The 17910-nt window shown below is 47.2% G+C and overlaps 3 protein-coding genes across 3 annotated transcripts; all 3 read right to left on the bottom strand.

The window, feature by feature from the left end:
* Positions 1-2325: 2325 nt before the first annotated feature.
* On the bottom strand, positions 2326-5286 carry LOC100304237 (Ubiquitin-like superfamily protein). Its single transcript, NM_001165682.1, has 5 exons — positions 4822-5286; positions 4615-4714; positions 4301-4400; positions 3123-3211; positions 2326-2993 (listed from the first exon to the last, which is right to left on the bottom strand). Exons 1-5 carry the CDS (start codon positions 5024-5026, stop codon positions 2687-2689), a joined length of 801 nt encoding a protein of 266 aa, NP_001159154.1. The 5' UTR covers positions 5027-5286; the 3' UTR covers positions 2326-2686.
* Positions 5287-11279: 5993 nt separating this feature from the next.
* On the bottom strand, positions 11280-12092 carry LOC100276097 (uncharacterized). Its single transcript, NM_001363868.1, has one exon. The coding sequence runs from the start codon at positions 11740-11742 to the stop codon at positions 11473-11475; it is 270 nt and encodes an 89-aa protein (NP_001350797.1). The 5' UTR covers positions 11743-12092; the 3' UTR covers positions 11280-11472.
* On the bottom strand, positions 12080-13461 carry LOC100284221 (30S ribosomal protein S21, chloroplastic-like). Its single transcript, NM_001294293.2, has 2 exons — positions 13036-13461; positions 12080-12351 (listed from the first exon to the last, which is right to left on the bottom strand). Exons 1-2 carry the CDS (start codon positions 13350-13352, stop codon positions 12249-12251), a joined length of 420 nt encoding a protein of 139 aa, NP_001281222.1. The 5' UTR covers positions 13353-13461; the 3' UTR covers positions 12080-12248.
* Between the last annotated feature and the right edge of the window lie 4449 nt (positions 13462-17910).

Below are 17910 nucleotides of genomic sequence, written 5' to 3' on the forward strand. Positions count from 1 at the left end.
CCGGTCCGTCGTCATCAGGAGCATGCATGCAGGTGAAAACGAATGGTTGGACGCGATACGATGATGCTGCCCATGCGCATTATATTGTCCAGAGCTTATTGCCCGTACGATCGGATCTATCTAGCATATATAGTATGCCGTAGTGAGCGAGTCATGCATGCATGGTCAAGGCGTCTCGGGTCGGGTCTGCTGGACGATGCATGCCTGATGCCTACCGCCTCTCTTGTCGCAAAGCTATAGCTTAATTACCTGCTCTGCTGATGACGTTTGCCGCCCACGACCATGAAGGAACTTAAACGAAAAGATCCATCTACCGTTGCCGCAAGAAAGGAACATATATACGAGCACGCAGCAGGCGCGGCGCTCGTACAAACAAGGGAATGTGAACGGCGGCCACCGGACCGGGCGGCGCGCGGCCGGGGCCACGTCCGCCTGCCTGCCGTGCCGTCTAAATCTAAACGATACACTGCACAGCCGCCCGCAGCTGCAGCACCTACCTTCCTCCACCTCCTTGGTTTCTCCCTTCCGCTCTTCAGTCTACTGCGTGGGAGCTTATTAGTCCCATTCAATTCAGATGACCACAAAAGCTTTCAAAGGGTTATTAATTAAGAAAAAGAAAGCAACACAAAATTTTACCACCATTACCCACCACCGCGGTGCATGCTGTAGTTAGCTTTTTGCCATCCGGCAAAGTCCATGGGAATTGGATAAGTGGAAGACTTGAGTAAGCAACACTCCGTAGCACATCCTCATTTTCTTTCCTTGTTTCTAGTTTCTTTCTTTCTTATGTTATGATTTTTTCCCTGTTTCGTGAAAAACTAATTTGTTAGTAAGTAAATGGAGTACATATATTTTTCCTATAGGATACATTCATATAGATTGCCACGTTAGTTCTGTTAGGCAATCTCCAGCAGGTCGTGTAAACGCCCGTGCAAAATACTGTTTTGTATTGTAGAATGCACTGCTAGAAGAGTGAAGTTTGAAATAATCAGTAAGATAGGAAGTGCGATAAAAAAATCTGTTGGAGATAATCTTAGCATGAGCTGTGCGTGATTTCCTTCCTAACAAAACCACGTGTTGTTTTCCCACCGCAGAGCACACAGCATGACAGCAGCATTCTCTCGATTTTCATACATCTGGCGGTACGGTCGTCCTTAATGGAAAGCACAGTCGTCTGACTCTAGTACTGTACCATACTTATAATATAATCATCATACGAACCAGTTCCTCTCTTTGCAAATGGAAGTAACGTACGTACGTAGTTGGTACCGTAGTTGGTACCATACTTATAATACAAGCACATCCACACGGGTCAACCTAAGGCTCGTGACGACTCCACTCCACGCGACGTGTAGACGCAACGCAAGTACGCAACGCAGGGGAAACGAAATGGAAGGGGAAAAGCAAGCTAGCTAGCCAGATTTGCATTCACAGTCCAAAAGCAACGAGTGGTTGCAGCCTAACGAGATCTAACCTACTACTCGCTTTCCATTTTGTCAACCCCCACAAAATCTCTCCATACACGAGCGAACGCGGACATTCAAAAGTCCTTGCCGGACACGTCTCATGCACGACCACGGACCACCCCATGCCCAACACCACCATTTAAGCATCCTCCCTTCTCCTCCTCCCCCTCCTCCAAGTGAACTTACTACACGTCTACACCCCATCTCACAAAGCTAAAAAAACGCTATTTGCGCCTCCTCCTCCATGTGACGTACGTCGTCGCGCGCCCTCGGAGTATCTACCTAGCTAGGCTAGGACGATGGCGTTACTCCGGTCGTGTCGGCTGGCTGTTCGCGTGGCGGTCGCGGTGGTGCTCCTGCTTCTCTGCGGCTACGCTCTTGGCGCGGCGGAGGGCGCCAGGCCTCTGCCAGGCGGCCACGGGGGCGCCAGCGGCGGGTTCTCCACGGCGAACTTGCCGGTGTTCGTCGTCGCGAGGGCCGGGCCCAGCCGCCGAGGAGCTGGCCATTAGCAGTCCTGTGTACAGACCTGCCTCTGCATGTCGTTCGAAGTCTTATTAATTCTCAAAGTGCAATCATTAATCAAGGATTTTTTTTCTCTCTTTTAATTTACTCTTCTAGCTACTACTTCTTCTGCTGTTTCATTGGTTCTTTGCCTGTTCTAAGGATGCTCAGCCCATAGCTTTCGATGTCGATCTGACAGGGTGAGCAAGCTAAGTTTTGTGCCCTTCGATGTTTATATTGGTTTTTTTATTTATCCTTGTACATGTAAAACAGGATAATGGCTTTTGGTTGTAAGAACAATGAGTCAAGATATTCAACTCTAATCCCTCAGTCCAGAACATGCAAAACTTTCCAAATTGCACAGGAACTGATTTTTTCTTTTCGTGTGTTGTGTGCGCGTGTCAAATTCTTTTGTCAAGCACTTTATGGTCGTTCTTGCAGGGCCCGCATACCTGCCCATGCACAACACATTAAAAAAAATGTGAACCGCGTGATGCATCAGTCGTTGTTTCTCATGAGTCATGAGACAAACAGTTCTGCTCATACCACCGCCGCATAGGCGCATGACATTAGAAGGAAGAATAGCTCGGACCATACACAGAGATACATGAAACCTAAATTAGCCGTCAATAATAAGTTCACAAGGAACCATGCCATCTTCTTCTCAGCTGGCCGCGCCGAACGGAGGAGCGTGTATAGACAGAATAAACAACACCATCTCAGAATTTGAAGGTCAGCCACTTCCCCAGCTTTGGATGAGCATTCTTCTTCTCACCAGATAGTGGCACAGTGTCCTCTGCATGTGTCCTCCTGTTGCTCCTTAGTTTAGAGGAGCAGAACCATCTTTGGAACAGACTTCCTTTCTTGGGAGTTTCTTCTTCCACGCGCTCCTCGATGTACTCGTAAAGACACGGATCTTCTAAGACACTCGTAGAGCACCTGCTGTGTGTAAACTTCTCATCATCATCTTCGCTGAGATCATCCAGCATGCTCACTGGCCTGTAACCATCCAGCGAAGTCCTTGACCTACAATACGGTACCGTTTTGTGATGTTAGCAGATGTCAGCAAATTCAACTTTGCACTTCTTGGAAATCGAAGAGGTGTGAATGAGGCAGACATAAGGCCTCAATTAAGGGCTTTATAATATTGGGTACCTTCTGTGAGTGTGAGACGCTTCCTTCTGGTTTTTGGGAGGATCCCTGCATGGGCTGTAGTCAACAGACAGATGCTGGGCAAAATGAAGCTGCATGAGGGGAGAAAGTATAAGAAAAGGTATGGCACGGAAAGCAAGGATGGCTACATCGCAATGCAAAGTTTAAATGAGGTTTCAAACTTGTGTAGCATGTCAGAAATACTCAAAAAAATACCTCAATCCTCAATAAATGATAAGGCTGGCTTGTTAAAGGCTCCTCTACCATAAATATAGAGGATCAAACGGTTCTCTACGCTCTCCAACAACGTTCTCTAAATTTAGAGAACGCTATTGGATTCTTTATATATAGAGTTTCTCTAAACAGTCCTCTATCCATTTGAATACTTTAAATAACCGGTTTAACAAAATCAAAATATGTACAATACATTTGAGAGTATGACAAATACGTATGTACAAAAAATAAAAAATAAAAATGTCTCTAATATAGGTATTTACGTATAGAGAACGTGATTTAAATAACGTTGTTGAAGAGCAAGAAGATATAGATGATGTAATATTTTAGAGAATACTGTAAATGATGGATATAGAGAACGTTGCTGGAGATAGCCTTAAATACCGCTAGGAAAGTTTTGATATATTTGATTATCTGAGCAGGATGGCTTGACAGTAATGTTTTTTTCCTATTTGCATATTATGGTACTGCAAGCGCACATATTCCAGATCATCATGACATCGTAAATTTCCTTCCGATTCAAGAAACGTAATACATGATAGAAGCAGTCCAGACTGCATCACTGTTACTGAACATCTAATACAATAGGATATAGCACTCAACTGGGGTTAATAGAGTCAGCCTGAATCGAGCGAGCTGAGCATGTATCTGTTGTGCTTGTGCAGATGCAGGGGGGAGAAGGGGATTGTGTTTTACAAAAATACTTGGCATGTAGTATTTGTTCTGTTTGGTAAATGAAGCAGGAAAAGTAATATTCTGTCTTATCTCACAAGACAGAGCAGAATTAGTCGGCACTAAAAGGCAAAATGCATCCAGGAACTTCTATTTGGTAAATGAAGCAGGGTAAGTAATATTCTGGCTTATCTCACAAGACAGAGCAGAATTAGTCGGCACTAAAAGGAAAAATGCATCCAAGAACCTATGGCTGTTTAAGGAAGTGCATGTACCACATCACCATCTCTTATACCAAACCCACGCAATGTTGCCTTGTCATCCGTCAGTCTCTCGTCCTTGAAGCATAAGCAGAAGTGACTCCACACGTGATTCCTACAACAAGCAAGCAACAGCCTTGAAGTTTAAGTTGCCAACATCATTCAGATTTCAGAGTCGCATTTAAGCAGACAACAGCAAATTTGAAATCGACAACCACATAACACGATTTCGTGGTAACGAAATGCAAACCCAATAGTTCATGGTTTTCATACTGACCATCAATAGGAGATAAACAAAATCAGAAAAAAAATAATCCATGGGCGCGTACCAAGAGATGGTCTTCTGGGTGTCGTCATAGAGGGCGGAGAACAAGTTCTCTATGGTCACCTTGAGCTCCCACACCGTGGCCGACCGCGCGATTTCAATGTCTGTTTGTGCGCGGGCAAAACGTGGAGAAATCCACAATTACCCTATAAAAAATCCACGATCCCTTTCGGGGAAAAGTAAATGGCGCAAGGATCAATCCGGAGGGTACCGAAGAAGGAGTCGTCAAGCTTCTGAACGGTGAGGCGGAGGCGGGGCTCCGGGAGGCGGCGGTAGGAGAAGCTGCTCCTGCCGCAGGCGAGCGCGCCGATGCAGTCCGTGCCGCCGCCGGCGGCGAGATCCTCGAGATCGAGCTCGAGCGCGGCGCCAATGTCGCCGGTGGCGTCGGGGGACGCCGGGAGGGAGCTGGCCGGCATCGCACACGCATGTAGCGAACCCGAAAAACTGAATAAATCCGAGTTATCCGGCCGCACGGAATCGGCAACCGACCAATCCCTTGACAGAATGAGCGGGGAGAGATCGACCAGCCCCGCGAAATGCCCCGTGAGACCGGCCGATCGGTCGAGGGAGAGGGAACGGAGGAGGCTCTTCGAGGCGACAGCAAACGAGGAACAGCACGGTGATGGCTCGCCCTCGCTTGGATTACCCTCCCCGGCGGGGTGGTTGTCGTTTCGCCGAGGAGGGAGGAGGGGGTGCCTCGGGGAGTCGGGGGGCAGGGAACGGTAGCCGTTGCACGTTGGAGGCGACAGGCGAGGCGACAGAGCCCCTGCGTGCCGTTTCGCTTGGCGGCGGCGGCCCGCGGCCGTGAGCTGGTGGCCCGACAACGCGATGGCGCGAATCGAGTGCGTTTTGGGCTTGAGCCACGCTCGACGGTAGCACGGCCCACTTGGGAGAGGCTGAAAAGTGAAAAGAAAAAATGAGTATTTTGTTCCTCGACTATTTGTTATAAAGAAAAGGTCAACTTTTCGTCTATCAGAACAGGACGTCTAGTCTCTTGATTCTCTTGATGGTTATTGTTATTTATCTTTTATATTTATTTCGGTTATACGTCAAGTTTACAAGAACGGTACGGCGCTAGCAAAGGATTTACATCTCTAGGTTGTAACTAATGACATGTTGGCGGATGATACAATCTGCTCTCTCCGCCCTAATTTATAATTTATTTATTTTTTTATCAAATTTAGCTGGTTTTATTTAAAAAAATTTCAAAAAAATAAAAAAATTAAAGTCACCATCGATATACGTGTTGGTCACTTATTTTTTATTACTGGGAACCATAAAATAAGACAACACAATTGTTAAACGTTAAGGATCTTCATCCTTCGGCGCATTATCTTCCTTCGAGTATAATGAGTCTTAGACGAATGTCATAAAAAATAAGTTTTCATCATTCATAAATATAAAAAGCATAGTTACAGATGTAACATTATGTCATTTATTCATTTCATATCAAATGTTAAACAATATTATAATACATCTCATATATTAATAAAGTAATACATAATGTACATTACATCTGTACCTTCGGCTTGTTCGAAGGAAAAAACGTGAATGCGATTCCAATCCAGCGTGAACAATACAAAGTACTATTCATCTATTTATAGGCAGTCGTACAACTTCGTACGATATTACATTCATGCCCTCAAAAATTACACACAAAGTTTACAAATATCACAGGGATAATATTGTCATTTGCACTTAGCAGCTTGGACAATACCTTCTCCTTACGTCGCCTTCATGCGTCAACATAACGAAGCTTACTTCGTTGCACTTCCATTATTATCCGCGGAGCTTTTCTGATGACGAAGCTCCTGTAACACTTAGTAACATGCTGATAACAAATGGTCGTTAGCCGTGTTTTTTAGGACCTTCGGAAGACGAAGGCCCCCAACAGTAGCCCCTCGCAGTATTAGTTTGTTTCTTTGTAACAAATTCAGACTGTAAAACGAACGAAGGCCTTTAACCGAAGGTCCGAAAAAACACGTTCCCCTCGCTAGAATAGCGAAACCTTCTAAATCGTGGGGGCCACTTTGCAGTAGTGCTTTGTATATATATATATGATGGTTGTGATAAAAAATATTTTCCATGCTTTCAAGCTTGTGTTGGCTTTGTTCTTTGGCTTGCTGATAATGTAACCGCGACTATGTTCGAGCTTCGGCTTTTTGTTTCAACAAACACTGAGATGGCCGAAGATAAGAGGAGTGAGGACCCCGCACTGGACCGTCACAAAAATCATAGTTAAAAAAATAACAAAAAAGGAATCACATAACGCAGCTGTCGCACGACAGCCGCCGCCACGCCTTCGCCCGCAGATGCTCCGACGATTTATCCGCCTCCATCAACAGCAGCGCACAAATGCGCCCACAGGTCCAACTAGGGCTGGAAACGAGCCGAGCCGAGCTCGGCTCGGCTCGGTGCAGCTTGGTGCCTGACCGAGCTCGGCTCGGCTCGACTCGGTGCTTTTACGAGCTGAGGAACCAGGCTCGGCTCGGCTCGAAGGCGGCTCGCGAGCTAGCTCGGCTCGGCTCGCGAGCCACACCCTGATATTATATAATTGCATTATATAGTGAATTATTAGTATATAAATATGAATATATAGATATCATTCATTATTATGAGGAATCTAAATTATTAATTGTCATACATCTATCATGAAACGCTAAGGAACAAACTGACAACCTATAAAATTAGTCAATATCCAACATTATTCTACATATTAAGAAATTTGACACAGCTCGCGAGCCGGCTCGCGAGCCGGAACGAGCCGGCTCGGCTCGGCTCGCTACGGGAACGAGCCCAAAAGACAGGCTCGGCTCGGCTCACTCGAGGCTCGCGAGCCGCTCCGAGCTCGAGCCGGCTCGCGAGCCTCGAGCTTATTTTCCAGCCCTAGGTCCAACGAGGTCACAACCGCAACCTTTGTCGAAGCTCCTGTGTCAGCGGGCGGCCTCGCGGTACTACCACCAACTGCCCAGTTTCAGTCACTACACCAGAATCACAGGTTAGCATAAACATGTGTCACCATACACATTTCACAAAAAACACCCCACTTACCGGCAGGCGGCAGCACCCTCTGGGCGTCAAACATGGCGACGCCTCCCACCAGATAGTCGTCAACAGACAACTCCTGGCCAGTCCCTCCAGTCTCCGACACCGCTGCTTCAATAGCGCGCGGTGGCGAAGACACCTTCTCGAGAGCTACTGATGCCACAGGAGGGGCATCACTGCAGCCGGAGTAGCTCCCTTCGCGCTAGAACGCGAAATCTTGGCGTCACAGCGCGGGTCCACCAGCCGAAGAGGGGCCTTTCGCTTCTTCCGCAGGGCCTCCTGGCGGTCCTTATACATCACTGTTGACACAACAGCACCAATGTTTCTTCTGTCAGGAAAGATTTTTAACTCACGAGCCATATGAGACGTAAAATAGACATCGTTGGCGGCCCAGGGAATAGGGTCCTTCCTATGCCACCGACCTCCTGTCACATTCAACATTCGCGAAGATGTTTCCTAGAGTTCGGGCGAAGTCATAACCTCCCTATGCCCAGCACATGTCCCGCCAATTCCTCAAAGAAAAACCTAGAGGCCTTTGGTCTTGCTGTTTCCTTGTCCGTACCTTTTGCCTCTATCTTCCTCTTTCGAGTCGCTGCAATCATGACCTTTCCCTTCGAGGTGCCCTCTTCAGACTGGGTCTTCACCTTTTTCCCTCGGTTGTCCCCAGCATCAGCTGAATTCCCCTCCGAGTAAGGACTATACCGCAAGCTATTCAGTTCGAAAACTCAGTTCAACCTAACGTTGGAACCTCGTATATCCCAACTCCTTATCAACTCTATCTTCGACACATATTTACCAATAATTTTAACAGCCTCCGACTCAACTTCCCTAATGAAGGCGGCCGCATCCCGCCCTCGCAGATCAATGGCGAAGGTAGGGCTTTGCACCATCCGATCATCCAAAAAGGGCATCGGGCGAAGCTTGACTTTGCCCAGATCCCACATGTGAGCCAGCGGTCATACATCGTAGGCAACGGATTCTTCAACCAAATCCCGGCCGCTGCTCAAACAGGCTACGTATCGAAGGGCCTCTTCGCTCTTGTCTCCTTTCTTCACTTTAAATTGTGGAAACGCCACATAATAGTGCGAACACAGAATAGACGGGGGCAGCCTGGGCACCCCTTCGACATCCTTCGGTGCCACATAAAACCAGAAATCCCACTAGTTACCCCACTTGTTCTTGGCATATGGAACAATTTCAATAACTTCGGTCGACGTCTTCCCAGTCCTCGGCGTGAACATGTAAGACCCAAATTGAGCAATCAATCCACCAAATCTTCTTCTTCTACCAATGGAGACAATAATTCTTGGCGAACACCTCAATCGACGATTCCATAGCACTCGGTGTCAACTAATGGATTTGAATTTCAAACTTCCGCAACACTTCCATTCTTTCAACTCCATTCCCAAAATACCCCAAACGTTGTGCATGCGGCCCGAGTAAATCGTCGAATTCCCGAACTCAATTTTTTGGTTTGGCTGCAACTCCACGGCCGTCGCCGGATCACTAATCGTCTTCTCCGACGATGACGAAGAAGACGACAGCATCACGCACAGTCGATGGCGGCGAACTGTATGCTTGATGCTGGCCAGATCACCAGCGGCGAGAGAGAAAAAAGCCGACGCGCAGAAAACGGTAGGGCTAGTGTTTTTTCCACAAGCAGATGGGTAAAAATCCCACAGCGCGCGTGCATGTTGTCTTTTAAAGGCTAGGAAAAATACCTCGGGAAACCAACAATCCCACAGTGAAATGTCACCTTCCAACGACCACATTTGAAAAACCCCCACGGGACCACTTCAACCGAGCGAGGGCAGCATCCCGGCCATCTCTCGAAAAAGACTTCGGGACCAACTCATTAAGTTGAACTGGCCCCTCGGGGGCCAAGTGTTGGGGCAAAGGATGACTGCCCCTTTCTCGGTTCATTTATAACGTGAACAGGATAAACCAAGACAGAGGGAAAGCGAAGTCTACTTCAACCAAGTGAAGGCCTTGGGACGAAGGGGCTGACTAGGACACGCGAAGGCCTTGCCAGCTCCCGGACCGGCCAGGACAGGCGAAGGCCTTGCCGGCTCCTGAAGACCTGGCACCCCAAGACGAAGGCTGCTGTCACTACCCGCGCATGTTATTAAAGCAGGCCCGTGCGGAGCCATCCTAGATCACCTGACCCCACTTGTAAGCCACATCATAGGGTATGATTGATGGTGTGTCCGTACGGGTTGTACTTAACCACACTATAATGACCTGTAATAACCCTTGAGGGGGGAAATATTCTGGGGATAACGTAGGTAACCAGGCGCATAATTGTATTTACAAGGGTGAGGTTGTCCCCTGGTTACCTAGTTTGGTTGTGGGACAGCCAGGACAGGGACGTCCCTTGGCGTCCTCTCTCGTCCCTCCAATTTTGAGGGATAACTGGGGACAACACTGGGATAGTCCTGTCCCAACCCTTGACTCTGAACCAAACAACCTTATTTGAGGGATCGTTCCATCCTGTCCCATCCTGTCATTGCAACCAAACGCACCCTAAATACCCCGCACTGTACCATGATGGGACATGCTAAAAACACTATGTTGTTAAGCATCAAAGTATTCCCATTTTCCCATTGCTCGGACCCACTCAACCACGCGTCAGTGAGTTCCAATAATATTCTTGCCCTAGGAGTAGTAGGAATTAGTCTTCTTCACCTCCAATCTTCACCTCTCGGCTCAACATTGTTTAGAGGCGTCTTAGGTGATCTGCTGATTCCAAGTCAACCCTATGATCTTTCCTTTCTTGACGGGGTTCCTCCTAAGGGGTGAGGTCTAGGTTATGTAGCAAATCATCGTTACCTCTGCGCACACGCGAACGATCCAAATGCCCCGAGCTAGTGGACGATGCGTCGCCATGTAGAGAGGAGCGTAGCCCTCTGCACAAGCCACGAACGGTCTAGCGCGGAAGGTTCACGCTCACAAAGAGCACCCTAGATCCTGGCTCCATGCGAGTGGGACGAGAGTGTGCTAGATGATTGGTCTAAGGGTGTGTTTGGTTGAGGAACGAAGGGGAATGGAACGGCTCCATTCTTATTTTTTTCGATGTTTGGTTTCCATGGAGGAGAGCAGAGCGGCTCTTGGAGTCTATAAATGGTAAATATTTGGGATACTCTCACTCCACCAAAACGATCAGATGCGAGCGCTCTCGCGGACGTGAGCACTCTCCTCTCTCTACTCCACTCAATAGTCATATGGCTCTCCAACCAAACAATAAACTGAGCGGTTCCGCTCTATTCTACTCTTCAACCAAACAAAAAATGAAGCGGTTTTGTTCTACTTGCCAAACACAGAATAAAATGCCTCAATTCTTAGAAACTGGATTGGAGCCGCTCCATCTCAGTTGCCTCCCCAACCAAATGCACCCTAAAAGGACGCCAAGAGGACTAAAGGGAAAAAAAAGGAAGATAGGCACGTGCGAATCGACCGACCGACTGGTGATTGATAGATCTTCACATCTGCCGTCCTGCCAGCCGTAAGCAAGACAATCGGATCGGCCGGAGATTATCACGTTCATGAATCACGATAGGGTTGAAGAAACGTAGGAAAAGTGCGATATAATAATACAAGTGGTAGCTTGCTATATGCTGTTGTGCATAAGTTTTTTAAAATTGTATCAGTGCACTTTCATGTTTGAACAGGCAATACACGGTGAATAAATTACCATCATATGCTCATTTAATCACTCTGGCCTCAATTTAACAAGAGAAATTCGGACGCAAATGTGACCGCCATCGTGTCGTCCAGTAGATCGGCTGAGGACGACCAACCAACCAACCATTTACACTCATCAGTGGCCATGGCCGAGGATCATGAGGTGGGGCTGGAACTGCGGCAGCTCGTCCTCGTCACCGTCGCCGTCGAGGTCGATGCCGCCGCCCGGCAGCACCACCCCCACGCCCTCGGGCTTGCACGACTTGTCCGTGGCCGGGTTGCACCCGTAGGTGGAGCCGCCTGGAGTCGGGGACGCCTCGGCAGCAGCGTCGGCGGACCTCACGAGCAGCACGCAGGCGAGCGCCAGTGCCATGGCGAGCAGCCACACGCGCGGGGACGTCGTCATGGAAATCGATTGTTAGACGGACTGACGGTCGGACAGACAGACACAGGGTAAGCTTTTTCGCAAGAGATCGTGGCCGACGCGATCGCAAGCACTGAAGTGGCTTGTGGATTTTGGCGAGGCGAAGGTGGTGCGCGATGCTTTAAAAAGCGGCAATGGAGTGGCTGCGCGCGGCCTCCGCGGTTGCATGGACCGGGTGTCACGGAGGCGCCTCTCGCGAGCAACCACCTGGCCGGGTGTCACTGTGCTATTTTTGGGACAGTGAACCTGCCAACCTGGCAAGCTAAACAAGGACGTTAGAGGGAATGAAAGGGATGCATGCATGGGGGATGCTGCATTTGCTAACATTTAATTAGTTGTACATCGCAACTGTAACCATTCAAAGCGGAAATGGGCACGGCCAAAACTCATACGGTTTGCGTCTCACCGGGGGCCAAAAAGAACTCAGATTAGCTGTCGGGGTCTGTGTGTCTGGACGTTGTGAAATCATGGACTCCGTTGCTTCTCTTTCACAGGATGCCATCGATCTCCCAGTTGTCATCGTCCTCGTCCCGAGCCTTTGCGGTAGCGTCGGCGTCTTCTTCTGGGAACCTCGGCTCATCCATCATACGCCTGCAAGGTTTGATGTGTGGATGAGAATCAGACTACCCAATTCATTTCTGTAAGAAAAAACTATTTGTTATCAGAACTGGAATCCACTCATGACTCATCCACAGATCCAACGATTACGACACCAACAAAACCAGTAAGAAATTTGCATTGCAGCAAATGACTGCATCAGTACTGAAAACAAGGCAGGAAACAACTTTCTCTCTATTTGGCGCAAATATATGACTGCACCAGTGCGCTACAAAACAAGCAAGGAAAACAGGGACTACTCTGTTTCGTGCAAATAGCCAACAACAAGACTTTGTAGTCGAGTTCTTGGATTTGGAATTTTTACTTGCCCACTAAACAGTGTCAAGGGTTCAAGGCACGCATCAACTTCTGTGAAATCGGCAAACCCCCCGATCGAAACCTTCCCATAATTCATACTATCAGCTACATCAAAAATCAAATTGCGAGCCCCAGTTTCAATTGCAACTGCATGTCTGCATTCCAAAGCATGTGTGGACTGTGGACAAAACCAAAAACGTAACTGGTAGCAGGCATATTGACTTCAAGAATAACAGGTTCCAACTGCAACTACACCAACTACAAGAAAGCACAGGGGCAGTGCGCACATCATCCTGAACGGGTTCCGTACTCTCCTATCCAATAGAGGGACAGCGAACCGGAGCGCAGCCATGCTCATACCTGCGGCGGTTGCGGCGCCCGGCCTCGCGCGCCTTGCGCTTCTTCTCGTCCGTCTTGCTCTCATACCTCCGACGGCGCTTGATCTCCTGCAGCACGCCGGCCCGCATCACCTCCCGCCGGAACCGCCGGAAGATGGACTCCTCCCCCTCGTTCTCGTCCACCAGGATCTGCACATTGTACCCCTTGGCGGCCACCACCACCATCGGCCCCCGCCGCGCCACATGCACCACGGACGGCGGCGAGCTCTTCCCCGACAACGGGGCGAGCGGCAGATTCAGCAGGGTGCTCAGTAGAGAGGTCGTTGCGGGGGCGGCCATGGCTGCGGCCGGCTAGCGCACGCTAATGGCTGCTGCGAGTTCGTGGGTCTGGATTATGGGTTCTTGCATAGGATGAGAGGCTGGGGAAGGAAGGAGGGTGACGATGGACAGCGAAGGTTTGGCTTATCCTCTTATTTATTCGTGGATTTGGAGGGAACCACCGCTAACTCCTTAGCCGTGTTTTTCTTTCTTTCCTTTTAGAAAAAAGGGAACCCAACATATTAATATGTTTAGAACTACGTCAGTTTTCATAAATCAGTTTTTTAAAAACTGGTTGTTTCCATAAAAGCTCTTAATTTAATGATAGGCTGTTTAGTTTGCTGCCTCACATATCACAATTTGTCACGTCTAAAGTTAGGCAAGTATGACCAATTTAGATATGTGTTTGGTTTGAGCCACAAATATGGTAAGATTTTTCTCCTCCTACTCTTACGTAGGTCGCACTCGTCAATGACTTGTAAATTAGACGTGGCAAATTGTGATGCAGAATTTGAGCAACTAACCTTAGGCACATTAGACAAGTGTGACATAAAACTGTGTGGCACCTTAGGTATAGAACCAAATAGTCCCACAAGTCTTTTATACATACATGTTTCCCTGTGCTTGTATCTCTTCTAGTCCGTCCGTTGTTGCTATCACTTTCGATCGGGCCACCAGTGCCATTTATGGTCGTGTCTACATATGGCAATGGGTAATGCGCACCAAGTATTACTATCACACACTCATTCCCACGACAAAAAAAATAACCTTATCGGATCACCCAAATTCACTGGTGCGTATAGATTTACCCTTCATACCTATACCCATGTGGGTATAGGTCACTCATTAGGTCACCCATATCCATAAAGATACATACAGTAAGCATTATTCAACAAATATAATGAAACTATAAAAATTAACACTTAGTAAACATCAAATTTAAATAAATCATGTGCCATAATTAAGCATCACACCATTTGATTTTTAACATTATAAACACACGAGGCTATAAAAATCAAACTACATGAGTAGGATTGTGCTTAGATTTGTAGAAATAATGTCTAATTACATAGTTGCACAAGAAACAACTAAAAATCTGCTCGAAAACAATACTTACATAGTTGATTGGACGAGGTTACGACTAGGATGAACATGATTACGACATTATGTAGACTTCTAGAGTAGAAAGAGATTATATAGCTAGAGTTTCATTTGTTTCGGGCTAGGCCAAATGTTCAAGTTTATGTTTTTTATCCAAGTTTATACTGGGTATTTTATACCCATGGATTAATGGGTATCGATGAGTGCAGAACATTCTAATACCCATTTACCCATTGGGTGAAGATTTTTGCCCAATAAAACACTCATATGTAGAATATTTAGCCCATATACATATCTTAATAGAGTAAATAACCATCGGATATCGGATCACGGGTACCTATTGTTATCTCTAGTTGTGCCACCCCGCCCGGTCGTGCCACACTCGCTGGCTCGAGCCACCCCACTAGGTTGTGTCGCCTGCATTTGTCCATGTCACCCAGCCCAACTACGTCGTGTCGTGTCTGCCCCGTACGCGTCCACCTCCACCTCCACCCTAGGTGCCCCAACCACGTGTTCCCTACCATCTCCACCTCGACGGTCCACAATTACACTGTTCAAAGTGACTATAATCTAAGTTGACAACCCAAAATATTTATGTTTATTAAGCTAACAAATATTAGTTAATGTGTGATCAATTTAATATTTAGTATAAATTTTTAGTATGTTAGTTTGGTAAATCTAATTACTCTAAAATATTAAATGGTTAGTATTTTAAGTTAATTAGATTAAATATTTTATTAGTAATTAGTATAAGTATTTTATATTAAAATATTTATATATAACATTCTCCATTGATGTTTAGACCTCATGTAATCATGTTTTACCCAACTTAGGTTAATTCTAATAAACATTAGTTAACTTAGCTTAATTCTAGTAAAAAATAGATTATCTGCTCAATTCTATGTAAACTTAGTTAATTTAATAAAACTAGTCAGCTTAGCTCAATTCTAAGAAAACTTGGCTTCTAAAAAAATTAGTCAATCTAGTTAAATTGTTACAAAACTTAGTTGGGTACTTTCTATGCGTGCAGCGATGATGGCGCCATCGCTCCTTCTCAATAGCTTTCTCTAGGCTGAACATATCTCAATCCTTCTCAACAACTTTCTCGGTGACAGGCACAACTGTGGATTCATGATGCTCTTCTCTAACACGGCGACACTTGCACAGTGGTGTGACTGTGTGGACCATTGCTAACTTTCACGCGTAGGGGTGGAGCTAAGGGGGCGGATGAGGGCCTTGGCCCCCCTAACCCTCCCGTACACACAATATGAAACATATAATTTTTTGGTCAAAATAAATTTCTCGTAAAAAATTGTCACAATTTTGAAGCATTAAATTCGTCGCTAATAACAACATCGATGAATTTGAGTCCAAAGTTGTCACCGGATAGTTGTTGTCTACGTGACAAATTTGATGCTTCATCTTAAGTATACAATTATCTAAAGCCAAATACATTACAATCACCTACTGATTTGGTAAAAAAGACGTGTCAAATTGTGTAAAAGTTCCATGTTTCAAATGGTTTACGAATTATTAAGATTAATAGTCACCCTTCCAGTCTTAACTACAACCACTAAAAGAACCTTTATCTACAAAACTTATCAAAATACATCTACGAAATAAAATGGGAGATGATTTTATGTGAAGTTACTTGATCATCTATATTGATATAGAATTGGCAACTATGATCAGGTCTCATCATATAATCAAAGCTTTTAATTTGGCTGATCATCGTAGATGCAAATTATTTTGATTTCTGTTAGAGTTAATTAATATACAATTATATGGTGCAAGTCTTTTTTGTTAATTTATTATCTATGCTATACGCAAATTAGCATATGCATGTGTATATACTCTAAGATATTTTTCACCTTATGCTCCATTTGGAGTCGATATTGGAGAGGATAGAATTGAATCGAGTTGAATACCAAATCATGCATGATATTGAAATGATATGTAATTCCAGTTCTATTGTTTGGATGCCACTGAATTGGAGTTTGGAATTGTGCGGTCTAATTCCACGCAATACTGAGGAGTGAGGCTTTGTATTGGGAGAGGGGGTTTCTAGTTATATTCCAATTCCAGGGAATTGGGTCTCTGATTTCAAATCTCAATTCCACGTGCAACTAAACAACAAAATTTAGGAATGCTGGCTTCAATTCCCAATTCTGTGTTCCAATATCTACATCCAAAGGGGTGTTATAGTATTTAATTTGATGAATTGTTCGGGCTCTCATATGCCATAATTCTGGCTCTGCCCTGACCACGAGAGGCAAGCACTAGCATGAGCCATGGAGGCAAGCACACTGATGTTGTCACCCACCAGAGCGCGTGAGAATGATGCCACCGTTGCGGGCACGCATGCAGGCCATCGTCGATGTGCAAGCGCACAAGTAGGGTCGGTCGCCGTCGTGAGTGAGAACACGAGCAAGGTCTGTAATGGCCAAAAGCGCACATGGCCGAGGGCGGCAATTCTCGTTCTATCTTTCCTTTTGAATTCTTTGTCTCTCTTACTAAGGCTTTCTTTGGAACCCAGTTGTCGGCGTTTCGACCCCGGGGGGTCCTTGGACCGACGAGTAAATTGTCGCCGCGTGTCCCAGCCCAGATGGGTCGGCGCGAGACAGAGCACGAAGGGGGGAAAGAACGGAGGAGACAGGCGAAAGGGGAAACCCGCGGCCTTCGTGTTGTCCTGCGCCTAGGTCGGGTGCGCTTGCAGTAGGGGGTTACAAGCGTCCGCGTGGGAGAGAGCGAGGGACTTTACGCGTCGTCCCGTCCTCCCGCGCGGCCAACCTTCTCGTAAGAGAGCCCTGGACCTTCCTTTTATAGGCGTAAGGAGGGGGTCCAGGTGTACAATGGGGGGTGTAGTAGTGTGCTAACGTGTCTAGCAGAGAGGAGCTAGCGCCCTAAGTACATGCCGTCGTGGCAGCCAGAGAGGTTTTGGCACCCTGTTCATGTGATATCGTGGCCGTCGGAGGAGCGCTGGAGCCTTGCGGAAGGACAGCTGTCGGGGCTGTCGAGTCCTTGCTGATGTCTCCTTGCTTCCGTAAGGGGCTGAGAGTCGCCGTCGTCATGGAGCACATGGGGCGCCATCATTATTTGTTTACCGGGGCGAGCCAGATGGGACGCCGGTCTTGTTCCCCGTAGCCTGAGCTAGCTAGGGGTAGGGTAATGATGCCCCCCCTGTGACGTGGTCGGTCCGAGCCCTGGGTCGGGCGAGGCGGAGGCTCCTCCGAGGTCGAGGTCGAGTCTGTCTTCCGAGGTCGAGGCCGAGTCCGAGCCCTGGGTCGGGCGAGGCGGAGACCATTGTCTGAGACCAAGGCTGAGTCCGAGCCCTGGGGTCGGGCGAGGCGGAGTTCGTCATCTTCCGGAGCCGAGGCCGAGTCTGAGCCCTGGGGTCGGGCGAGGCAGAGTTCGTCGTCTTCCGGAGCCAAGGCCGAGTCCGAGCCCTGGGGTCGGGCGAGGCGGAGTTTGTCGTCTT

Source organism: Zea mays, chromosome 5 (assembly GCF_902167145.1).
Source record: "Zea mays cultivar B73 chromosome 5, Zm-B73-REFERENCE-NAM-5.0, whole genome shotgun sequence".
NCBI lineage: Eukaryota > Viridiplantae > Streptophyta > Magnoliopsida > Poales > Poaceae > Zea > Zea mays.